Source organism: Delphinapterus leucas, chromosome 3 (assembly GCF_059928025.1).
Source record: "Delphinapterus leucas isolate spDelLeu-1000000601 "Yukka" chromosome 3, BTC_Dleu_Yukka2, whole genome shotgun sequence".
NCBI classification, from domain to species: Eukaryota; Metazoa; Chordata; class Mammalia; order Artiodactyla; family Monodontidae; genus Delphinapterus; species Delphinapterus leucas.
Genome location: NC_143131.1, coordinates 34086466 through 34113364, shown reverse-complemented (window position 1 = coordinate 34113364; position 26899 = coordinate 34086466). Strand labels below are relative to the sequence as shown.

General features: G+C 39.7%; 1 protein-coding gene across 2 annotated transcripts in view; it reads left to right on the top strand.

Moving 5' to 3' along the window:
* The window catches only part of DAB2 (DAB adaptor protein 2), a 52403-nt gene that overhangs the window by 11728 nt on the left and 13776 nt on the right, over positions 1-26899 (top strand). For both annotated transcript variants that reach the window (XM_022598723.3, XM_089908806.1), the window contains exons 2-9: positions 17996-18188; positions 19169-19308; positions 20010-20108; positions 21796-21927; positions 22416-22496; positions 22930-22956; positions 23205-23258; positions 23643-23705. In XM_022598723.3, the coding sequence (XP_022454431.1) occupies positions 18098-18188; positions 19169-19308; positions 20010-20108; positions 21796-21927; positions 22416-22496; positions 22930-22956; positions 23205-23258; positions 23643-23705 (687 nt within the window). In that variant the 5' untranslated portion in view covers positions 17996-18097. The remainder of the gene's footprint in view (positions 1-17995; positions 18189-19168; positions 19309-20009; positions 20109-21795; positions 21928-22415; positions 22497-22929; positions 22957-23204; positions 23259-23642; positions 23706-26899) is intronic.

Here is a 26899-nt window from a genome sequence, read left to right as displayed (position 1 = left end):
ATATCCCAGCGCGGGTTTGGTATTCTAGTCAAGATTACATAAATATCCTTTTCCCATTGCTATCAATTCCTCTTTCCCAAAAGTATTTTCTGGCTAACACCCATTCCACCTATCTGAAGAACTAGATTAATTCTCTCTTTTGCCTGTATTGTTCTACAACAAAGACATTAAGAGCATAGATATTAGACTCATGTGACTTTCAGGGGGTTGATTAACTTCCGTACTTCAGCTTCCACTCTTGTCAGAAAGGGATGAAGATAAATTTAACTTTTAAAACGTTGGTATCCCTTCTGTGTTTCTTAAAAAACTATTTTTTTGAATTTAATTTAATTTTTTTTTTTATACAGCAGGTTCTTATTAGTTATCCATTTTATATGTATTTGTGTATATATGTCAATCCCAATCTCCCAATTCATCCCACCACCCCACTAAAAAAACTATTAAAGCCATCCCCAACCCTGAACTCCCAACCCGCTTTACTCTCCTCTTTTTCCAGAGCATCTGTCACCTTCTGAAAGACTATAATCCATTTATGGCTTTCCCCTGCTAGAGTGTAAACCCTATAAGGGAATAGATCTTTATTTTGCTCACTGACATATCCTAAGCGCTAGAAGAGTGCCTGGCACATAGTAGGGATGTAGATTTATTACATGAATTGACTTGTTGGCACTGACCCCTGGCATTCAGGAGCTAACTTTGTTTCCAGTCTCTAAATCGTAATGGCTTTGAGCAGGGATCAGTCACCAAACCCCATATGCTCTCAAAAACATATGAAACAAAGCTACCCGTATTTGAAGGCCTTTCTAATTTCCTATTAGCATGGCTTCAGAGCAAACTCTAGGATAGCCAATGATTTACCATCTGTAGAGTCACACTGACTGAGCACAGTGTGAGACAGATGACATGCTCTTAAAAGTCAACAGGGGTGGCGACTTCCCTGGTGGCGCAGTGGTTAAGAATCCACCTGCCAGTGCAGGGGACACGGGTTCGAGCTCTGGTCCGGGAAGATCCCACATGCCGTGGAGCAACTAAGCCCGTGCGCCACAACTACTGAGCCTGCGCTCTACAGCCCGTGAACCACAACTGCTGAGCCCGCATGCCACAACTACTGAAGCCCGTGTGCCTAGAGCCTGTGCTCCACAACAACAGAAGCCACCGCAAAAAGAAGCCTGTGCACCGCAACTAAGAGCAGACCCAGCTCTCCGCAACCAGAGAAAGCCCGCGCACAGCAGTGAAGACCCCATGCAGCCAAAAAATAAATAAATAAATAAATTTATTTTAAAAAAAAGGAGAGTCAACCTAGGTGGCATTTGACTCTTATGGGATTTCTTAGGTGGAGGTGCAAATGTAGAATGAAATTTCAGTTAGAGAACCTCAACGCTGGAGAGAATGACCCTGAGAAAGAAATTTTATTCACATCCTACTTGTGATAATTAGTCCTGAAAGTAAAACTTTGCTTACCTTAGAGAGACTGAGAAAGCATGTTAGTGCTGTTTCTCTCACTGTTTTCTTTGGTGGAACTCATTGTCTACACACATCTATAGTTTAAGGATCACATTCTGTTTTTTAAAGACATTACAACTATATTACAAACCACTATATATAAAATAGATAAACAACAAGGTCCTACTGTAGAGCACAGGGAACTATATTCAATATCCTGTAATAATCCATACTGGAAAAGAAGAAAAAAAACATTAAAACTATAAACATATTCCTAACTTCAGGTTTTACTGCAGTAGAAGGCATCGTTGGGTTATAGAAAAGCTTGATCATTACTTTTTTAAGGATTTGTCTTAACCTCCTGGTCCATAATATCGAGTCTTTTTAATAAAGATTGGATTAGGAACTTAATAGTGGCTTTCAAAGACTTGTCTTTGCACAGGACTATAGAGTTCAGCTAAGGAAACAAATGATCTAACTGCATTCTCTGATGCTAAAAATGCCTACGTAATAAAACTAGAAAATAGCAGATGCCACTGTGGGGTGAATCTAAATCTTCAAGGACCTACCGAAGTTCCTTTTATTTAATGACCATATATAACAGGGATCGTAAAGAGAAGCTACAAATGAAGTCCTTATCTAATCACTTATATCCATTCATGTTTTCCTCAAGTATTTAAATGTCAATTACTTAGCAGACACAGAAATTTGCAACAGGTCATTAATGGTTCAGAGAACAGATGAGATTGCTCTAAAAGCTAATGAAACCGCTTGCTTAAATATTGCATTTTTTATGAATCAAGTAAATTTCCTTCACAGTGAATCATTGATGTTGACATTGCTGTGTAGACTAATCAGAAACTTTTCTGTAGTTGAATATAAATATGACATCTCGTAATTGGCCAGGAGGTCTCAGTGCAAGCCCAGCAAAGTGGCCGGCAATAAGGAACCATGCCTACTAGTTCATCTCACGCTAAAACTATAGACCCGTGTGGCACCCCCATGATTTGTCGTCTTAAGAAGGCAATGAAACCCAACAAGGATGGTGTACATGCAGCAGGCCTGGGAGAAGGAAGAATTCTCATCTCATCTGCTTATTCTGGGAAAGTCTCCTCATAGTAAGTCACATTTTTGACCAATCGCTTGCCCTAAAGCCAAGCCTTGACCATTGGGTGATACCTGTGACTGTGAGTGCTAGGCAGGTTATAAATAATGACAATGCAAAGGGCAAATACTCGACACAATTTCTTTTTTTTTTTTAATTTTGTTGAAGTATAGTTGATTTACAATGTTGTGTTAATTTCTTACAGTTTCTAGCCAAAGCTCTGAGAGCTAGAAAACAGACACACTTCACAGGTTTTTAGTGCAACTGTTAGACAGTACGGTATTCTCACTATTAAGTCAAATTCATTTAACGGGGAAGGAGTAGAGGGTTAACCAGCATTAGACTCACACTAACGACATTTGCAGCTGGAGATGATTTTGAATAACACATTTTAAAAGACACAGACATAGATCTAATAAATGAGTCTTTACAGTCCAAAAAGCCAGAGAAACTAGATTGTCCTAGTATATAAATTTATCATTTCAAATCTGTTAAGCTCGTTGGGAAGTAGCAATTCTTTTGTCTCTATATGAATTGATGGTTTATTTAGTTAAGGCGTTTATTGCCTTTTAAAATACCCAAACTGAGTTGTTTATCAGGCTACCAGTGTAGGCTTATAGGAAACAGCATACTGCATTGAATATTACTTCATGTAAATATAAAGTTAAGACACTGATTACTTCTTCAATCTTGCAAAATAATATTAGGTCAAAAGTAAAAAAAGAAAAATTATGCTGGACCTGGGGAAGAAAAATCTCATTTTCCTAGGCTCCTCCAAGCCATTGGTTAACGCCACCCGAGGAACTTACCTTTAAAAAAAGAGAAAAACAGTAAATGAAATATTCAAGACTTGAGCCTTTGAAAATGGTGTATAATGACATAACCAGGGCAATTTTCTTAGATACCTTGTTTTTATGCAGCTGGTACAAATTTGATTTTTTCCCCCTTTCTCCCAGCTCTGGAATGATTTTAATATTAGAAGAAATGACTTAAGAAAACAATCCAGTGGAATATATATGTTAGAAAACCTCCAAAGTCACTCTTTAAATCCCAGAATAAACTTTTCGAAATCTGTACAGATTAAGGTGATACTTGAGATTTTTCCTTGTGTTCTTTGATTATTGCAACCAAGAAAGAAAATCAGTAAGCTGTATCTTCATTTTCTAAGAACTCTTAACTTGGTGCTCTGAAACACCACCTCCATTATTTTAACTTTATTTGTAGAATCACTTAAATGATTGCCAAAGGTGGAATAGAAATTGACTTCCTGAAAGCTTCTTTAGATTAATAATGGTTAATGTTTGGAATCATATAGGGGTGGCTTTTTCCCGAAGGCTTTAGTAGATACAAGGTTCCCTGAATTACTCTTCCAGACTTGCCAATTAATTGTACATCATGATCCCTAAGGTAGATGTCTAGACATGTTTGTGGAAGGGAGGACCAGTTAATGGTGATGACTTACATGATTGTAACAGGTAAAATTTTGGTTGCATTCTCATGAATTTATGTATAGAATTCATGAAACAAAACCTGTCTCACCTACTTAGACTTTATAAGCGAAAGTCTGATATTAAGTGGTAGGTTTTTTTTCTTGTAATTGGAACTTCCTTTGCTCATCTATCTCTGCAGTGAATGAACCATATACAGATATTTCGATAAACTAGAACACTTTGTTACATACATTGTTCAATGTAGTTGCTTCAACTGCGAAGCAATTAAAATCCCAAATCTGTTTCATTTAGCATGAGTTAATATGCTGCCATATAGAATTTTTCCATCCCTCAGTTTAAAAATGCACTGACTTATACCCATGTGCTTATTTGGTCCAATTCAGGGGTTCCCAACCCCCAGCCGCGGACTCGTACCAGTTTGCAGCCTGTTAGGAACCGGGCCACACGGCAGGAGGTGAGTGGCTGGCAGGCGAGCCACGCTTCGTTTGCCGCTGCCCATCGCTCATTACCACCTGAAACGTCTCCCATCCCCCATCCCCCCATCCCCCCAACTCCGTGGAAAAATTGTCTTCCACAAATTCGGTCCCCGGTGCCAAAAAGGTCAGGGACCGCTGCAATACCATTTCCCAAAAAATGAGAGAATAATGATGTCGTGTGAACCTTAGGTCAAGTTCAAGGATGCTTGTGCATTTCCACCACTTTGTCCGTCTCACTCTGCAGTAGCTTTTTTTTTTTTTTTTTTGGCTGCGTGGCATGCAGGATTTTAGTTCTCCAACCAGGCATGGAACCCGTGCCCCCTGCAGTTGGAAGCATGGAGTCTTATCCACTGGACTGCCAGGAAAGTCCCATGCAACAGCTTCTTAGAGTATTTGTGTGCACACAAGTTCAAAGCAGGTGGGCTAGCTATTTCAGACCATTTTTGGAACCTGTCTCCTAAATTTTTAGTACTTGAGTAGAATTAATATATCACCACAAGAAGCAAGAAAACAAGTTGGCAGACTCACCCTTCTCCTTGTCTAACAGAATCTGCAATTACCTGGGGATTTCTCATCTATTAACTTATCTAATTTGGCCAGCAACCAAAAAGTAAGCAAATGAGCCTATATGCTTTTTTCTTCTGGACGAGTTCCCCTGGCCTTTTAGATAGCATTCTGGAGACTTCCTAACCTTCGGCATGGTAGAGCACTGGTGTCGGGTGGGGGGAGAGGGCTGGTTATCAGGTTCCTGGTTCTCTGTAAACCTGAAATTCAACAAATAAAGAGAAAGTCCTTTTTATTTTTATTATTTTTTAAAATATTTACTTATTTATTTATTTGTTTGGCTGCATTGGGTGTTAGTTGCGGCATACAGGATCTTTGTTGTGGCGCACAGGCTTCTCTCTAGTTTTGGTGTTCTGGGCTCCAGAGCGTGTGGGCTCAGTAGTTGCGGCACGCTGGCTTAGTTGACGCATGGCATGCGGGATCTTAGTTCCCCGACCAGGGGTCAAACCTGTGTCCCTTGCATTGGAAGGTAAATTCTCAACCACTGGGCCACCAGGGAAGTCCCCCTTTTTATTTTTAAATGACTCCTTTTTCCTTCATCTTGTTTGAAAACAACCAAGTCTTCTCTAAGGGAAATCAGCTAAATCATGAAGAAGATATCGTTTGACTCGTATATTGAATTATGTTTTGGCTTCTGTTTTTCTCTGTGGATTTCACTGTAGTAACTACTAAATTAAACAGGTGATTCAATCTATGGTTTTTATTAGTAGGCTTTTCTCAGAGATTTGCATTTTTTCCCGTTTCTCCTCCTTAGGGCAGTTTACACTAATCACTTTGCAGTAGCGTCTTTCTCAGACTACAATAAAAGTTCATTTTTAAATGGTTAAAAAAAAAATCCTTAAAGTGATAGTTAATATATTCAGCACACAGGTAACAGTAAGTGTTTTAAAAAAACCCAACCTATTCTTATCTATGGGGTTAGCAGGGCCATTGTCATTCTTGGAGATGAAGCCCAAATGCCCTGTTGGCTGTAGATATCTTGCCCAACTAGAAGAGATCATGTCAGACGTGGAAATAGGAGCCATTGGCAAAGTCTCTCATGGAAGGTTAATACCAACTCTAAGGGTAGATTGAACACTAAAACAAAGGGCATATTCTACTGAAAAGGCCACTCAGAACCAGAGATAACATATTAGAATCAAATAACTTAAACTCATCTTATGTTGGGTCTACATAGGTATAAGAACTTTTTTCATGGTTTTGGTCTATGTACAGAAATGTAACAAAAAAGAAGTCCTGACTGTCTACACACACTTACTACGTACACCTCAGTTTGACTACTTTGTGCAGGTGTTACAAGGCAGCTGGATTCTTCTCCCTTTAAACTCTCCAAAATACAGCACACCTCTGAAACGTGAGTTACAGAAAGATACAGAAACACTCAAGCCATGGCTTTGAAGATTATATGAACGTGGGGCTCTGCCTAGGAACGGAAACCACGTTGGAATTTAACATAATTCAGCCAGGTTATTAAAGAAGAAACTAAATATCAAGCAGTGTTTCTTGCACTGGTTTTGGAAAGTTTAAGATGACCTGCCTGCTTTTAAAATGGCCTGATATGGTATATCATAAAATAATTCTACTAGTGTATGTAAATGTTTGTTTATAGCTTAATGTTTAAAATACAAGTGCCTTATTGTATAGTACAGGAAACTATACTCAGTAATTTGTAATAACCTATAAGGAAAAGGAATCTGAAAGACCATATATATATATATATATATATATATATATATATATATATGAACTGAATCACTGTGCTATATACACCTGAAACTAACACCACATTGTAAATCAACTATACTTCAATAAAAAATAAAGTAAAATAAGAGGAAATGCACACATACATGCATCAAAAGATACGTAGTAGAATATTCATAGAAGCAGTGTCCAACACAGCTCCAAAGTGGATAAAATTTGTGGCGTATTCATACAATGAGATACACGGCAATGATAATGAACAAGATACAACATGGCTGGAACTTCATAAATATTATGTTGAATCAAATAAACCAGACACAGAAGCAAAAAAATTTTTTTAAGTAAATAAATAAGATGCAGGTGCTTCTAAATAACATGCTTTCTTGAGCTCTTCTAATATCCACGTGGACTTTCAAGATGACTATTGTAATGGCACTCAAGTAGAAAGTGGAACATGTTTAACAGTTAAGATTTACATATGCAAGCATCATAGGTGAAATCACAGAGGGACTCAAATGAATAAACTGTGTGTCCTGAAATCCACGTGCTTGGTGTGCTACATGGCTGGACTGACGTCATTCAGATTATTTCGTTTGGGAACGAGAAAGCACAACTTGATACTGTGCATTCTAGGAAACAAACTGCTAAGATTCATTTGTATGATTTATTTAAAAACTAGCTTGGAATTAGGAAGAAGGGTGAGTTTTGGTAGAAGTATGTTAAAGTAACCTGGGAAGGATAGACATGAAAACGATGAAGTATTTGCTCGTCAGCTGGGTAAGTATATGTAGATATGAGGGAAGATTATTGAAGAAGGTAGGAATAGTGTCAGTGTATTGACGTAGAAATCAAATGTGCAATGACAGTCCTTTTCCCTCACTCTGATTCATTGGTATTTTGACTACATTTTCCTGTAAGCGACAAGCATAATATCCACTGTACATTTAGATACCAAATTCAAAGTAAAAATCATGTGTTTTTGTATCATAATGCTTCTCAAATTATTGCCCCAGAGGCCCTGCAATAGAAAAATTCCAGAGGCTTCCATGTTAGTAGTTTTGGCTTGTTTCTTTTTTTAATTTAAAACCCTAAAATATTTCATATAAATTGTTCAATCCTTAGAATACTCTCTTCCCTTACCTTTAGGATGGGAGGTAAGCAGAATGAAGTATAGTGTTCTACTTTACCATCTAATAGTACAAGATAGAGTTCTTCTAAACTCAGATTTTAAAACTAGTTTATTCCATTCACCCATTCTGGTTATCTATGAACGTTTAGCTTTTCAGAATCTTATTCCTTCCACTTGCTTTTTTGGTATACTTTCTGGTTACTATCGCTTCATAACTAGACCAGACTCGGTGAGGACCCCCTTCTGTCACCATCAGCATGGTGTTCCCAGCGTTATGACAGCACCAGTGTGAGCTACTGTGCTACCACTAAACCATGATGGCTTTTGTCCACTAAAGCAAGTGCACTGGTGACTGAAGCAGGTGCTACTCTCTCAGGTCCTGCAGTGGTGACCCAGGGTAGGGGGAGAAGTGCTCTGCAGAGTTCCATCATGTCCCCACAGGCCCTCTAGTCACACAGCTCATTCAATGTGCTCATACATATCACCCACCAGCCAGGGTACTGAGGCCTGCCCAAAGTGCCAACATACCTTCTTGGCTGGGTTCGATGGGAACCCTGACATTTGAGCCCAGGTCTTGAGTCTAGACATTTTGTCTTCTACCCGTTCCTCAGACATAAGGAGTTTTTCCACCCCTCCCTCCCATCTCTGCCCACACACACCACCCCATGTTGGACCACTTCAATCCACTGGCCATTTCCCAGAAATGTCTTGGCTTGGTATACAAATTTACCCACTAGATCGTCAGCCTTTGTCAAGCCTCTCCCACCCCCTCAAAAGCCATACTATCCTTTCCCCCAGAACAATGGATTCCTAATAGCCTTTCCTAGAATTAAAGGGAATCACTCCTAGCTCCTTCCATAGGTGACTTGGTATCTCACTAATAGAAAGAGAAGCAGCTAATAAGGTAGTTCAAGATGATACTTAATATTATGAACTTCACTCAAGGATGCAGTCATTACCTTACCAATCTCTCTTCCCCACATAGCTCCTGAGGGACAAGTGAAAAAAGGACAATAGCAACAGATAAGGAACAAATACCACATCGTTAGGGGGATCAGGGCCCAATAACCACCAGATGCAGAGCTCTGGTAAATCTAGGTTGAAGCACACTGCACACTAGACCAGAAATCCCCCATTCTCTTTTCCATGTCAAGTTGCACCCACTACATCACCCTGCCCAACTCACTCGAGATATACAGAGCACATGCACCATAGCCTAGCTGAGCCAGTCCAAATGGTCCCTGGTGTCAGGGTTACCACAGCCTACCCCAAATGATCCAATGCTAGCAATGTAAAGCAGTGGCACAAACATGATTTTCAAATCTCCAAAGTATCAATGTCACTTCCTTCCCTTTGTAGAAGGGAGCTAAAGGATAAAGTTGGATTTCAGTTTTCCTATTCTGTTCAGTCTAAGCTAGAAGAAGTCATACTCAAAAACTGGGGTAGAATGATTAGCTGAGATGTTAAAGTTGAGACGGGTATACTCTCTCATGTCAATTAATCCAACCCCAAGCTTCATGTGTCTATATTCACAAAAATTCCACACAGCCCAACGACTGCAGAGATATTCCAACAGTACTTTCTCTCTTAGAGTTTGATTAGGTGTAAGGAGGGATTCTAGAATCAGTCTGCTATGCCTTTGTTCACACAAGCATATTAACTTGTGCCCAGCTTGCCAAGAGGCTAGAGCATACTCTAATTGTGAATCTACACATTCTACTTTTTCTAACCCTAGTAAAGTGTTCAAAATAACAGTCATTGCACTGAAACAACTAAGTAATGTGATTGCAAAATTGATTGTAAATAATACTTCAGTTAGACTAGTGAGCTATTTTTAGACATTTCTAGTGAATCTGCTGCATTGCCCAGTCTAGAGAATGGGCCTTCATTCAGATAACATTAAGCTCCTCTTAAAGCCTTAAACTCTCCCAAACACTTTTATTATGATGACTGTTCTTTAGGCCCTGTTAGGAGATACTCCTAATAAAAGGTTATTTTAAAAACAAAATGGGCGGAGGTGAATACAAAATTAGGAGAGGTCATAATGAGTCAAGAATAGTGGAAAGGGCTTCCCTGGTGGCGCAGTTGTTGAGAGTCCGCCTGCCGTTGCAGGGGACGCGGGTTCGTGCCCCGGTCCGGGAGGATCCCACATGCCGCGGAGCGGCTGGGCCTGTGAGCCATGGCCGCTGAGCCTGCGCGTCCGGAGCCTGTGCTCCACAACGGAAGAGGCCACAGCAGTGAGAGGCCCGCGTACCGCAAAAAAAAAAAAAAGAATATTGGAAGTTGGAAGTTGCCAACTCAAGAACTCAAACTTCCTATCGTGCTTTAAAAACAACAACAACGACAAAATAAAACACTAAAAGGCCAAGCCCTGAATAGTAGAGAATGTACTGAAATAATGTGGATTCTTTGATCTGTGGGTTGCATCTCAAACCTAGCCAAATACTTTCTTCCAAGCAGCCAAATTAGCATTAATGAGCCAGTTTGACCAAGCAGGACTCCAGCTACATAGGCAAAAGAGAATCCAGTGACAATGTATCATTAGACTGCATAAAATCCTTTTTCTGTTTTGGTTCAGAAAACATCTATGAAATTCCATGTTCAAACTATTCTGCTAAATTATCTTCTTGTTGTTGGCTTGGTATATCTACTAAATGGGAGGTGTTCTTGGTTCAGTCTCTATATCATGGGCCTTGTACAGCCTTCTTAAAAAACAGTTTAAAAAAAAAGCTGACTCGGGCTTCCCTGGTGGCGCAGTGGTTGAGAGTCCGCCTGCCGTTGCAGGGGACGCGGGTTCGTGCCCCGGTCTGGGAGGATCCCACATGCCATGGAGTGGCTGGGCCCGTGAGCCATGGCCGCTGAGCCTGCGCGTCCGGAGCCTGTGCTCCGCAACGGGAGAGGCCACAACAGTGAGAGGCCCGCGTACTGCAAAAAAACAAAACCAAAACAAACAAACAAAAAAAGCTGACCGTACAATCTCTAGAAATAAGACACTAGAGTCTCATTTTAGGATCTAGATTTCTCCTGGCACCAACTCTTATCCGCAACCAGCTGTTTAACAATTAGACAAGTTATATACTCTTTCTTGCCCTCAGTTTCCTAATCTTTGTAATGAAAGGGTGTGACCAAATTATTCCCTAGGTTTCTTCCAGCTCAGTAGTCTAACCCACTTGGTATTTCTTCAAGGGGACAAAGGATTATGGAAGTTAGACTACTGTACCTCAGAGTTGCCAGTACATTAGAATCATCTGTGAATCTTGAAAATATATTGGTCCCTGCATCTCCTCCTTCATGGATTCTGAACTGATGGATCTGGGTGTGACATGGACTTCAGCGTCTTAAGAGCTCCACATAAAATTCCCCAGGGGGTGTGAGGTAGACCTTCTAAGCTGCCAGTGGTAATGATGTAGGCTTAGATTTGCCTCGGGATTCATTAGAACAGGCCTCTCTGCGTAACTTAGAGTAGTTTTTATCCCCACAGTCCTGTTCCTGTCAGAACCTACCTTCTAGAGTCACAGAAGCCAGAGTTGGACAGGATGTGGCTCTAACAGTGTTTCTACTTACTAGCTGTTCACCTATTGGCCCTGCTTGTTCTAAAATCGTTTAAACACTTGCTGTGGAAGAGCAATGTTGGCTACAACGCAAGACTGCCTACACGACACATAGTGTCCATGAAACCAGCTGTGATTTAATCACAGCTGCCATTTGTTGAGCGCTTTCTGTAGGCGAGGCACTGAGGCCTCTACATCAGTTCTTACTGATTTTTATACCAACTCTGCAAGCTATATTCCCATTTTACAGGTGGAGAAATGAATATTAGATAAGTTGCCTCAAGCCACTGTGCTAGAAAGTAGTGAAAGTATGTAAGACTTCCAAGCCTGAACTCTGAGCTGCTATACTATTTCACCTCTACCCAGAATTAACTGTCTGAGGAACTCTTAACTCTGGTCTGACTTGATTCCAAAGATAGGGGAAAATTTTCTGGTTCAGAGCTTTATAGGTCCTGTCAGTCCTGCAGCATCCTTCCTAGGGGTTAACAGCAATGATACGTGCTCTCTGTAAATGCATAACTAGTGTATACCTCCTTGACTTAGGCATGTTTTGTTCCTGAGGCCCCTACAGCAGTGTCAGCATTTACAAGAAAATCTCGTAAGGACTCCTTTTCAGTGTGTGTTAACATAATCTTATTTCCCCAGTTAAATAAGCTGCAAAAATCTTACTGTCTACTCAACTTGGCCTTTGCAGAGAAGAATAAACCTTCCTAAAAGCATAGAAAGTCAAGCAGTTAAAGGAGAATAGCTTTACATCAAACACCAGAAACTTGGCTGCATCATTTCTGGCAAGGTCCCTTATTCTCAAAAGGCTACTTTGAAGATAGTGGTGAAGGCTGTTTGCTGCCCTCTTGGACCTCGAGATCTGCCCTAGAGGTTAATATTTCACATGTCCTAGTTCATTAGCTCAGCTGAGACAGGCATAAAGTTCCAAAGGACAAGAAAGCACATTTCTGACCTGTACAAAGTGCTGGACACTAGCAAAGACATTTATGTTGCTTTGTTCTTGATTCTCCTTAACTCGCTTTCCTGTGTCTATTTTACGTGGCTCTGTCCGGAAAGTTAATTGATATGTTAAAGTCAATGGGCTTATGACTTTGAGACCAGCTGAAAAAATACAGGTTAAAATCAGTGGAATTAAAAAAAAAAAAAATTAAGTGCAGCAGCATATACAGTAGGAAAGGGAACACAGATCATGTTCAGTTTGAGCCCAGCGACTTATTAGTGATTGACCTTGTGTTACCGAGTCCATTTCAGTATTCATAAAATAGATACACAGTCTATTCCATAGAGCTGCCAGGGTAAGTGTTTTAAGGACTTGGTAGGTTAGGTGTTTGTACCATCCCCCTTAACATTAAAAACAAGTCTTCTACCATTTGTGGAATGGGGCTACCGTTAAATAAGTTCTTAACTCAAGTTATTCCTTTTACCAGCATTGAGAATGACCAAGAAAATATCTCTCTGCTCAGGATAGGAGGTGAAAAGATAGATTGGGAGGGAGGTGGCAAACATGTGTCATGATATTGCTTTAGAACGCTGTAATCATTAATTAGAATCATTGCTGATACCAATACACTCCTATTGGTGGAAAAGGTAAGGAGGAATAAGGAGGCACCAGCCAAATTTGTCCCTACACAAATTTGTCCCTTCTGAGTATTCCAAGGTTCTAAATACTTGCATGAATCACTTTAAGTGCTAAATAAACTATAGCAGATCGTTTTCTAGTGCAAAGGACATAGTCATCTGAAGATGACTCACACAGTCTTCTGGTATACGTTTCTCAGAGCCTTCTCAGAAACCCCAAAAAAAACGTGTTGCAGAATCTCTCCTGGTCATCTGATTCTTGTGCCATGGAAAGGGCAAGTCCCCACATGGTTTGTATTAAGTCCAAAATCCAAGTTAGATATCTTCACTCAAATGAAGCTAATTTTATTGACTCAGCATAATTTCATTTACAACTTTCTATTCTATATTAGGCCTTAAAAAGGAGTCAAAAATGATGGGGAGCTGTTCGTGTGACCTTTTGTATATGTTTCTGAACTTTAATTAGTAATCCCTCTTTTATGATAACATCCCTTGTGTGTCTGTTTCCTGATTAGTTTTTGGTCCTTGATCAGAAGAGTCCCTGGGACTAAACCCAGTGAATGAGAAGGACTAGACCTGCTGGTTGTCCTACACCCACTTGTTCCCCTTTATTAAAAAATCCCTTAGCTTAATGCAATCTAGACACTTTCTTCAGCCTAGGTTTGGGAAAGCAGTCACGGGAAATGGTAGGGCATCTTTTGGTCCCCAGGTCCCTTTTTCACGCCCAAAGCCTTTCCAAAAATCAGTTCATTATAAAACCTGCTAAAGGTTTTATGAGCACAGCTGACAATTCTGTAACATTGTTGGAAGGATTATGCATTTGAATTTTAAACATTGGATTTAAGTTGATTATTCCTGTGGAGGGACCTAAGTCTGGAAGCAAGACTTCTTCTGTCTACCACATGTCAAATGGTAACTTGGACATTTGGGATATCTGTTCTCTTTAAACCTGTGGAGAAAGAATGTTTATCAGTCTGGTATACACATAACTGGATGTACACTTCTGTTAAAATTTTTCGATAAACTTTAATGGTTCTTTGTAAGGGGATTTATCTTTGAGTCTTGGAGCCTATGGGCAGAATCTACCTTCCAATCATTTCAGGGAGCATGGATACATTTTAAATTGTATGGCCTACAATGGAGACCTGCCCTTGGCTATTACAACCCACCATACACATCCATTTTCTTCAAGGAATAAGCTAAGATGCTAAAGAAACCTTTTCTCCCTACTTTTTTCTCCCTTGCCCCTTGTAACTGCTCATCCCCAACAGTGAAATGATATAGTCAAAAGATACCAAGTACCTTAAAATAATCCCAGTGCTGTGAAAAGTTGTAGTTCAGTATCTAACAAGAGAAATTTTTTGCTGTAAAACCAAGGTAGCACCACTCACTTTAGAGCTCTTCCATTTTGGCCCTGTCTGCCGACACCAGATTTGATGCTGGTTTTGAGTTATAAGGTTGTTACATCTTGTATCACTTTTATGACTAAACCGCACACCACCATTCCCTCTCCCAAGCCCCCTCAAAGTGCTCTGTGGCACTTCTCAAATTCCATTAAAATACTCTCACTTTAGGATAAAACTTCCCATGCTTAATGAGCTAATAAGTCTTTTCTTCTCAGAAATAATATGCATGCTACAGAAAAGTATGGTATCAGCTTCAAAGGTGGGCGACAAACTCTTATGCCAGGTTACTTTCCAGCCAGAATTGGAGGGGAGGAAGGGAAAGTCTTCAGGGACAAATAGGTAACTGGGATGGGCAGGAAAATGGGGGAAAAGGGAGCTATGCTGATTTGAAAAGGGAAGGAGTCAAAACCAAAATGTTTTCTAAAACAAATGAGAAGTATTGGCGTTTCTATCCAAGAATGAAAGAAAAGGATGTTGAAGATAAGTAGGGGTAAAATATGTGAGTCTCATATATAAAGTGAAAAAGTCTCAATCTTTGTCCTAAATGCAAGGGGAGCCCCAAGATTAAGTGGGAAATCTTTCAATGTTATTCTAAAATTTAGGGAGCTTCATCATTTAACAACAAAAATCTGGATTATCCCAATTCAATAAACACAAGCCATGGACTGGAGCTTCAGGGTTGTCATGGGAGCAAAAAATGGTGGGAAAAGGGCTCTCAAAGAGGTGTAGGTATCTGATGCATGCAGTCGGATACCCCCAAAAGGATGAAAGCGAAGTAATTGGATTTGGTCAAGAGAGCCATTAGCAGCTGAAGTTGACTTGCTGCGACTAACGTTAAGGTGAACAGTCCCATGAGGGGAAGGGGATATGAAAAGGTGGAGGGTAAGTGCCCATCAATTGTAGATGTTTAGATCATAAGATGATAACTGGAGGACTACAGGGTCACACAGAAGTGTTCTCCTTATTTCTAAGATGAGATGAGCAACTGACGAAAGAAAGGGCCCACTGGGGAGAAGGTGAGGATGCAGGAGGATGAATGTTGATGCGTCTCCTTAGATCAGAGCTTATCTCACCTCCTGACATTGTTAATGTGGGTAAATATCCTCTTGATTTGGGATACGTTCTCTGAAATTAAGAAAATTATTGTTGGCTTCCTGAAATTAGAAGAGTATGGATATGACTAAGAGATTTATCATGTTGTCAGGAAATAAATCTTGGAACCATGAAGCCAACCAAGGCACACAAAATAGAGGTGTTGTATTAGTTTCCAAGGGCTGCCATAACAAATTACAAAAAACTGGGTCACTTGAAACAACGGAAATATATTCTCTCACAGTCTTGGAGGCCAGAAGCCCCCAAATCAAAGTGTCATTGGAGTTCGTTCCTTCTGGAGGCTCTGAGGGAGAGCTCATTCCATGCCTCGCCCTTAGCACCTGGTGGACATTGGCAGTCCTTGGCGTTCCTGATTTGTAGATGTATCAATCCCATCTCTACCTCTGTCTTCATATCACTTCCTCCATGTGTCTCTGTGTCTCAAACTTCCCTTTGCCTTTCTTTTATAGTGACATTTGTTACAGAATTTAGGACCCTCCCTAAATCTAGGATGATCCCATCTCAAGAGCCTTAACTTAAAGACAATTGCAAATACCCTTTTCTCAGATAAGGTCACATACAAAGGTTCATGAGTTAGGACTTGGATGTATCTTTTTTGTGGGGAGGTGAGGGGCACTATAAGTATATAATAGAGCACCTCTGTAGCTAGCATGAGGCTTCCCATGTGAGACTCATCAGTGTAGTGTTTAAGGAACTCTGGCTTGGGGCCAGACAGCCTGGGTTGGAGACCTGGTTTCAACTTAGCAGCTGCGTTGTTCAAAACCTCTGTGCCTTGGCCTTCCCTCTGGAAAAGTGAAATAATACTGTATCATAATACCCATAGGGTTACCATGAACGTTCTGCAGTTAATACAGTTAAAGGGCTAATAGTGCCTGGCCCCCAACTAAATCTTGAGTAAATAAGGCTTTGAGTCCCCTATAGTCTTCACCTGTAAATAGACTGTCTCCCCAGCCACCTACCAGTCAGGTGTCTTTGGGCAAAATTAACTACTAACGGGACTTCCCTGGTGGTCCAGTGGGTAAGACTCCATGCTCCCAATTCAGGTAGCACGGGTTCGATCCCTGGTCGGGAAGCTAGATCCTGCATGTTTACCAAAACTAAGAATCTGCATGCCACAACTAAGAAGCCCGCATGCCACAACGAAGATCCCACATGCTGCAACGAAGACCCGGCACAGCCAAAATGAATAAATAAATATTAAAAACAATTTTTTTTTAATTTTTAATAAACAAATTAATGACTAAATCTTCAAATGAAATAATTCAGATAACATTAATCATATACAGATTTGTGTAATTGTGTATGTATGTATTTTAAAAGACTATTAAGATTATAAAAAAATGAAGAGAGCTTTTGGGGGTAGGACGAATGTACCAGCCCATTCATGGTCTTCACAGCATTACGTCACCATGAGTGGCTTTTCTTTGCTTTAGCCTTCAGTTCACATCGAAAGTTAACCTTCCCTAGCGCTCTCGGGAGCTGTGTAGAAATTTTCACTCCTGGGAGGTGAAAGAACCTTTTGAAATGTTAGTTTTGACTTCTGTGTGCTAGCAATGACGACTTTTTTTTTGTTTTACCTACTGTGATACATAGGGGAGCTTTGTGGAGCACATACCAAAGGGTTCTGAGGATTTTTTTTTTTTTTTTTTGCCGTACGCGGGCCTCTCACTGTTGTGGCCTCTCCTGTTGCGGAGCACAGGCTCCGGACGCGCAGGCTCAGCGGCCATGGCTCAGGGGCCCAGCCGTTCCACGGCATGTGGGATCTTCCCGGACCGGGGCACGAACCCGTGTCCCCTGCATCGGCAGGCGGACTATCAACCACTGCGCCACCAGGGAAGCCCAGGAACCAGAATTTTTAATGCCCAATTTCAGATGCCAGTGCAATCTTCTCAGCTCAGCATTCAATTTATTTAAACTTTGCTATGAAAACTTATTCATCTACGTGTGACACGTTTTGATCCCTATCTTTAATACTACATTTTTATGCCAAAGTTCCAATATGAATTTCTGAGCTAGATAATAACATTATTTTTAAATTTTAATGAGATATAGTTGATTTACAATATTATATGTTTCAGATGTACAACAGAGTGATTCACAGTTTTTAAAGATTATACTCCATTTATAGTTATTATAAAATATTGGCTATATTCCCCATGCTGTACAATATATCCTTGTAGCTTTTTTATTTTATACATAGTATCAATAGTTTGTACCTATAATCACATTAAATGTTATCAGATATCAACTACTTAAAGGAACATCTGGTAAATACCCTCTTTGTATTTTGGAAACTACAAAGGAAACAGTCCTACCCACTCCCCTGCTGTCCGAGTTCAGTCTAACAGAGAAGAAAGAACAAAATGAGTCTGAAGAACTACGCTCCCAAATCACGGGTTGTGGGCCTATTAGGACGTAAAGTCTGGGTTTGCTATGTTATGATCTCATTATGCCTCTAAACTCTGCCCACAGGTGTGTGCAGCAGGTTATGTTTGTTTGAGACGTCTCCATCGGGGATCGCTGGGTGTCACTAAGTGTCTGCTGGTGCTGGAGTTGGCTGTCTGCCTCCTTGCCATGTCTAACGAAGCAGAAACGAGTGCAACTAATGGTCAGCCTGACCAACAGGCCGCACCAAAGGCACCATCAAAGAAGGAAAGGAAGAAAGGTATGGAGAAGTCCTCTTGAGGCCAATGAGGGGAGCTAGTGGTGGTTACCAGTGACGAAGTGTGACGTTCAAGGCAAAGTAAGAGCTGGCCCTTGCCTTAATTCAATCTCAGCCAAGTGTCAAATTTTCCTAAACAGGAAAGTAAAACTTTGGCAGAGGAGATTGGTCCGATCCATATACAATAAGACGTATCTCTGAACTCTGTGGTTGCACCAATTTGGGTCCTGCTGGGAAGCTTTCATACATCTTGTTCAGTTGGGAAATGGCAACTATCAAGTATTACATGGTTATCTTTCAGTAACCTATATACCACTTTGCTTTACTGAAGTAGCCGTTTTAGAAAAATCAAGATCTTTATTTTATGAGACCCTCTTCTTTTGACCTGAAGTACCACTAGAAAGTGTCAGCATCCTTAATCATTCATAGTTTGAGAATATGCCGTGATTTCCTTGCCTTTCATGTCCACGCTTTAGAAATGAGAATGAGAAGAGAAGCAGAAGAAGTTATAAAGATGGATAATTATCTTAGTTATTTCCAAGGGAATTTACCCACAATTCTCTTTCACTTTATTGACAGTTCAAAGATGCTAGTAAATTGTGCAGTGGCTTATTTTCCTTTCATTAAAAAAAAAAGTATTATCCTCCTTATATTCATTTTAAAAAATATTTTTAAAACTATGCTGAAGAATATCCCCCAATCCCATCTCACATATTTCCGTAAGTTTCCCATAACTCAGCCCATTCTGCATCTTTAAGAGTTTATTTTCTCTCCGCCCCAATGCCATACACAGTTTTACACAGTGTTTTTTTTTACTCAAAGGAAGTAAGGATAAGGGTAGAATATTGCATACTTGATCAATTGTAGAATAATCAAGATATTTACTACTCAGATTTTTAGATCCTGGAGCATATTTGGTCATACCTGGGGCTGATATTTCAATACATTTATAAACTTTATCCTCTATTTCGTTCTTTTCTCAGGCACTGAAAAGACAGATGAATATCTTTTGGCCAGATTCAAAGGGGATGGTGTGAAATACAAGGCCAAGCTAATCGGCATTGATGATGTGCCCGATGCAAGAGGGGATAAAATGAGCCAAGATTCTATGATGAAACTAAAGGTAAAGGGGAAAAGCATACTTTGTCTCTATCTTAAGCAAATATGCAGCAGAGGAAATATTAGAAGTTTGTATTTACCTATATCTCAATTATTTGAAAGAAAAACCTTTCTAATCACGTAATTGATCCAGCGGTGCTGCATTTTATGAGAAGCCATGAGTTTGTTTGCATATTCTGAGTGCTGTCCAGAGACCTGATTTAATCAAGTATAGCAGGACCCTAGATGCCTTTTCCTTTGAGCAGACCAAATTTCTGAGCCTGGAAGTATTCAGGTAAAATTCAGGAGTAGGCTTCGAAACTGGTGTTCTTTAGTGTTAGCCCTTTGGTTTTTTTAAATTTTTAAATTCTAATACTGCCATGCTGTGAAACTAATTAAGGAAGTAATACTCATTAAATAAGACAAGGCCTAGAAGGAACATCTTTGAATGTGTTTGAAGATCTTCTGGTCCAGTCTTCTTGTCTTTGCCAATGACTATTCGGAGGCCAAGGGAATGAGGACTTGTCCAAGTTCACAGAGCTGACTAGTAATTGCCTGGCTCAACGTCTTCTATTTCATCCTGCTGTCTCTTATGAAAGATGCCTAATCCTTTCATAGATGGTAAACCAAGCTGAAAACAAAGCTGATTGCCTTTAAAAATGTTAGAATCAGAAGCATCATAGGGTTCTTTTAACTAGATGTTCCTCGTTTTCCCAATTTCATCAGGGAATGGCGGCCGCTGCTCGGTCTCAGGGACAACACAAACAAAGGATCTGGGTCAACATTTCTCTTTCTGGAATAAAGATCATTGATGAGAAAACTGGGGTAAGAATTCACTGACACCTTTCTGACCACCTGAGTCTGACAAATCATTTGTGACATAAATTTCAGCTCCCCTTTTCCCTTTTCAAAATTCTGTAGGGGAAAAAGAAAAAATTACATATTACTGCACTTCTCCAGAAGTAACAGGCAAAAAAACAGATAGGGTAGGAGGTGAGGGGTCAAGATACTTTATTTTGAAACTTATTTCCTATAATAGATGCGAACCTCAAGTCTATAAGTCTAACCTAAACACCGGTATGCCATAGATATCAGTTAGGTATTTTTTGGACCAAGATGTACAGCACGAGATCAATCCTAACCACTGGCTTGTGATGCTATCATAGATCTATGTATGGGTCTCATTTTAATATAAGGTCACGGGTGAACTTACTGGCTAACCAAACAGAGAATACTACCTGAAACACGTCTTCCATTTTCTCTCCTTCTCTCTTTTCCCTTCCTCCTTACCCCATAGATGTAAGCTTGCTCATTTTTTGTGGTTACTCTTATTCTATCACATGAACAGTCTTGCTTATTTTTTGTTTGTTTGTTTGGGCCTTATCAAAAGCTATCATACTTCCAGTCTTCTGGGACTCTTTTCCCTCTACTCAATATAACATCATCAGGTTCACCTGCTTAAAATGTTTTTCATTGCTGCACGATAGTTTTGTACCAGGATACTGTGGGAAGACCTCAAGTTACTACTCAGCCCTTCCTAGAGATTCCCATTATCTAATATGCAAAATCCATTGGTCAGACTTAGGGCCCTGGAACCCGGGTACACGCTCACCCACCCTGCTGTCCTCATGCACTGCTGTCTCCACTGTCCCTTATCTTTTGACTCTTGTTTTCACAAGCCTGCCAGAGAATGGTGGCACTTTTCCCACACAAGCGTTCTCTCACTCCCAAACCTCCTAAGATGCCCAGTCTAAACTTTTCAGTGGTCTTAGGTGCTTGGAAACAAAAGCCAAGACACATTCTGAGCATCTACAAATATGCCTGAAGAGTTGAGCCCTACCATCTACTTGAAAGGGTCAAGAGAGACGGGGGAGGGGAATAGCAGGAAAAGCACTGCTAAACCAATAAGCCCTGCCACATGAAACTCCTGTATAATGACGTGGACATCTGTGTGATGTTGACAAATACTTGATGACAGAATCTGGTGACTTCCAGAATGTATTGGGGGTAACTGTCCCAATAATACTTAGGAGGGTTCTCTGGCCAGTCTGAGGCAGTCAAAGGATGCTTGTGAACACTCCTCTAGCTTAATTATGCTATTCACTTGAGTTTGTTGAGTTGAGAAAGTAGACCTCCCTGGAATGCTTTAGAGGTGATATGTTCCATCTTCGCTTTAGAAATTCTTGGTCTTCTAATCCTCAGTCCTTCCTTGCGATGTGGCATCACGCCTTTGGGATAGAGAGAATCAAGTATAGATAGTTTAAGAAGGATCATTCTTTCTATTTCTGTTTTCTACTCTTTGTTGTTAGGTTTTTTGTTTTGTTTTCCCCTTTTGAGCCCTTCCTAGCAACGATAAATGTAGCAGTAGCCTTCAACCAGGAGTGAAAAAATCTTCAAATGTTTTAGCCTTCTCATATATGCCTTGGTATCTGATGCTTAGTTGTGCTCCAGAGAGAATCTACAAATAGATTCTAGTTTTCTCAATACACCATTTTTGATGTCCCTTTTTTAGGTAATAGAGCATGAACACCCAGTAAATAAGATTTCTTTCATTGCCCGTGATGTGACAGACAACCGAGCATTTGGTTATGTGTGTGGAGGGGAAGGCCAACACCAGTTTTTTGCCATAAAAACAGGGCAACAGGTAAGCTCTAAGCCTTGAGGTATACCTGGAGGGGGACTTGAACATGAGAGTGTGTGTCTCTCAACTAGAGAGCTTGCTGGAAACAATTGGATGTAGGAGGACTAAACAGTACCTCAGAGGATGACTATCTTTAATTAGTCTAAGGAATGTTCTTTAAATGTCATTGATACCCATGTAGTGTGTGGCACAAGCATTGTTAGAACGGACCTTCTCATAAGATCATTGCTGATTTTAGAACGATAGTCAATTATTCCCAGAAATCTTGAAAGGACTTGGAAAATTATCATTGTGCTTCTTGTTTTATCTAAGTATTTTATGTATCTGAGGGTTGGGGGGGGGGAGTGGTGGTGATCTTCCACAAACCAGGGGAGGGTAGGAAGGAGCTTTAAGAGAAAGGAAGGAAACATTACTAATCAGAACTGATGGGGGACAAAGGGAAGAAAATAGTAAGATTAAAATTCTGATAAAGATGCTTTCTCTTGCTTCAGGCTGAGCCACTAGTTGTTGATCTTAAAGACCTTTTCCAAGTTATCTATAATGTAAAGAAAAAGGAAGAAGAAAAGAAAAAGGCAAGTACTATCTAATACAGGCTCTATTAGACTTAATACAACATTCAAGACCATGTCTGAACATTATGTGAACACATGGCCTGCCTGGAGTGTTGGCGTCTATGTGGCTCTTCAAAGTATAGAAAGTGATATATCTTTTGTTCTTCCCAATAGGGCAATGTTTGGATGTTATAGTTAGGCCCTTCTGATTTCTAGTGCCTGACTCTTGTATTTTCTCCCTATAAACTTCACATTGATTCCAGGACTACCAAGTCCAATAATGCTATTCAAATCCAGTATTGATATGAAAAGGGGAGGAGAATGTAGGGCAGAAATAATATGCAAGACTCTCTCTTGCTTTCTCTTTGTGAACCCATAGGTATATTTATTCCTTTATTTAATTCTCTTTAACTATAATTTACTAAGATCACTGAATTTGTGTCTTTCTTTTTAGATGGAAGAAGCCAGCAAAGCAGTAGAGGTAAAACTGCATCTTTACTTCTCGTGAATTGCACGTGTGATGTGTATAAGCCCTTGTTTGCCACCTGCTCAAGCAGGCTTCCCTCCTAGTTTTATTACTATGTGTTCAGGACCCTTCTGGTCATAGAAGATGTACAGTTGAATGAGCAGTGCCAAAATCTAAACTTCTTAGCAAGCCAATACACTAGGAAATTAAACTGTGTAGGGAAAACTCACCAACTAAACCTTTAATATTTGCCATCTTTTCAGAATGGGAGTGAGGCCCTAATGAATCTTGATGACCAAGCTTGCAAACTGAAATTGGTACGTATGTGATTTTTTATGATTCTTACTTACCTGAACACGGGATTTGCTTCCTAAAGATGTTGTTAACAAAATCCAGTTGCGACAACTCTTTCCCTAACTGTTAGTATAACATTTATGTCAATATACAAAGTGATCTTTTTAGTAAACACTTCTGAATCTAATCCAAATACTTTTTTAAAAGTGTACATCAGATGGATTTGTTTGGGGACTTGTCTACACTTCCTGACCTAAATAACCTAATATCAAATCTGTATTAGTTAAGTGAAAATCCAGCTGTGACAACTATTTTCCTAAACTTTAGTTTAGGCAACAATTACAACAATATACAAAATCATCTTTTTTAATAGACACATCTGAATCTAATCAAAATACTTTTTTAAGGGTGTTGACCAGATGGATTTGTTTGGGGACATGTCTACACCTCCTGACCTAAGTAGTCCAACAGTAAGTGTCTGTTTTTAAATTTGCAATGTAATGGAAATGACATCTATAACTCAAACTGGCAATTAACCAGAAATCTTGAGCATCTCATTGAAACTTGGAAGGTGACTGCTGATCTTTCTGCATAAAGTGTAAATGGCTACTAGAACAAATTTGCATCTTAAGTCACCACGGGAGCCTATCAGCACTACTTCAGATACATTAATATTGCTTAGAAGTTAAATCTGAGCAATAGGTCAGGCAATGTGGTCCGTCTTGGTATTACTTAGGACCAGAAGGAGGAGCTGAATATTAGTCCTTGGTGTAAGCCTCCTTGAAGGAAACATGTTTGTTAGATGACTAATTGTATAGACTCCTGGCCTCTTCATTTTTTTTTTTTTTCTATTCTTTCTGTTGTGATTTAGCAGCATAAGCTTGGTGTAAAATAAGACTTAAAACAAGAGGCTCAGTTATATTTAACCAAAGCTTGTCTTTGTTAAAAAAGTTGCTCATTCTTTACAGGATATTATAGTGTATCAAGTCTTATTATTGATTGATCTGTAACAACTCTGTGAGAATGGAGCAGTATTTTTCTTTACAAATAAGGAAATGGTGATTCAAAAAAACTCTCATTTACCCAAGCAGAGGTCCAGTTTCAAGGCTTAAGCCTAAGTCTCAGACCTTCCAAAACAGTCCTCAAGTGAAATTACTTGTAATTTTGAATGACTTCTTACAACTTATTTTATTTATTTAACAGTTTCTTGAGTACCTGCTGTTTGCAGGGCACAATATCAATGACATCATGGAGTTTACTGTCTAGCAGGGAGACCAACATTAAAACTAATCACAAGGCCTAACAGTTGATGTTACTTACAAGGTATTTATCCAGTTTAGAGGTTCAGGTAATGCCTCTGAGTAAGTGAGTTTCTGGACTTGAACATAAAAATGAGAAGGCAATAACTAGATAAAAAGGGTATCAGTCTAGAGCGTTGGGGAGAATGTTTATCTAGGGGTCTCTTATATCAGGAAATTATTAAGCAAGCCTCTGTGACCAAGAGGGTCATAGGAATTAAAGCAGCTGCAGACTGAGGACTAAAAGTCTCACTTGCTGGAGTACTGCAGAGAATGGCATGCCTATGCAGTTTCACACAAATGCCCAGGCCCCATGAGACGGGTAGGAGCAGGGACTGCAGACCCTCTTCTCTACCCCTCCTTTTATGAGAATCACAATGCATAATATAGCGTTTAGAGATCCTAAAAAGCCCGCATTAGAGAAGCCCATTTAATGTTCTTTCAAGTAGTGAGTCCTAACTCATTTGTCTGTAAAACTTTTTGTAAAACCTTATGTTTGTCTGTAAAACATAAAATGTTTTTCGTAACATTTGTTACCATTGTAAGGATAAACTTTTTGAAATACCAGATTAGATAATCCTGACAGGTCCATCGTAGATCTGAGGTTTTTTGATTCCTAGGCAACTTTGCCCCTCCTCCGTGAGTAGCTCCCTTCCCAAAGTAAATTGACATCTGGATGACCTTCATTCCAAGTATTACTGACGTTGAAACCAGTAGTATATTAAAAGAGATCAAAACACTCAAGCTATGATGTAGAATTCCAGTGGGATAGGCAAGGAGGCACTGACTGTTTAATCTGCTTCTGTAGACTTCTAGAAAGTTCTAAAAAAGGAAATGAAAAACAACACGAGTAATCTTGAGTCTCATTCTTATGAGACCTTACGCATTCTAAGAATTTTTGGCTTGTTGAAATAAAATGCAAGTTTTAGCTAAACTAACAATAAATTAAAATGATAAATACCATCAAAGTGATGGTATCTGATAAGTAAAAGAATGCTAATGGCGCTAATTATGTGCTAGTTAGACTTTGCCATTGTGTTCTTACATACTGACTCCATATTCATAGGTCACGAAATAGATTTATCTCTACTTGATAAAACCAGCATGTTTAAAAATTTTGAAATCTCACATCAGTTGCTCTGGAAGAGATGAAGAAAGGCAGAAATCTAAATTAGCTAGACCTTATTAGTGGTTCCCTAACCCAGCTACCCTTCCCCCAACATTTATACAAAATAGTTTTCTGCATTTCAAGTAAAGCTCATGTTGCAAACTAAGTAGCATACCTTAGAATGTAATTTTTTTCGCCAAACCACTTGAACAATATTCTTCCACACTGTATCTCAAAAGAAAAAGGAAAGAAAAAAAGACCAAAAAGACATGATCTCTAACTTTAAAAACCTGACCATTTGAAAGCATGGTTATTATGAAAAGAACATAAAGTGTGGTTTCCCCATTAAATCTGGTATGGGGATGGGTATCAGGGCACAAAGCACAGTGTCATATATACGTAAGATGCCATGGGTGGGCACAGGTGAAGTTGAAATAGAAGGATCAATGGGAAAAAGCTTTGTAAAGAACCTGAACTTGAGTTGGGTCTTTGAAGTATGTAGGAAAATAGAGTAGTAGTTAGGCTAAAAGTAAAGGTCTCCTGGTGGGTCATTTTGAAAGTCTGGCTAATGGAGATTATTTTAATACTGGGGAGTAGCAGGAAGTCACTGAAGGCTTTGAGTAGGGAGGTCCAGGATTTGGTAGGCTGGAATGGTTAGGCAAGATGAGCTACCTGCAGAAGAGCTAGGCTAGAACTTAGTATTTTAAACCTTGTCTGGGCAGACACACCTTCTTGGTTGCCTGCTTGACCCTCTTACTGGAGCCCCTTAACAGCAGGGACTATATTTCATGCTCAGTTCTTGTCTCTCTGGTGCTTACATGACGGCCAAGTGGATGCAGTGTTTACAGTACAGCAGAGAATTAAAGAAATGCTGACCAAGGGGGTGGACGAGAAGTCTTACATCTTTCAGTTGTAGTCTATGAATCAGACCCTTAATCTTGGATTAACAACGACCTCAACCTGAGGAGAGCCTTATACATTTTACTTATAGGGTGACTATTCAGAAGTCTAACATTGTGGCTCCTGTTTGGTGTCCTAAGGACTTCTTCTGAAGTAAATGAAGGAGAACTCTACCAGCTGTGAACACCCAACTGTTCTAACCCAGAGGTGGCTCATAATAAATGAACAAATATTACAATCACAAGCTTTCGTAATACATTTTGTCCTACCTTTTGATTGTTAAAGATCCCTGCATTAAGAAGCCTTCCAATCAATTTCTTTGATTTTTTTTAAAGTTTTGTTTTGTTTTGTTTTGTTT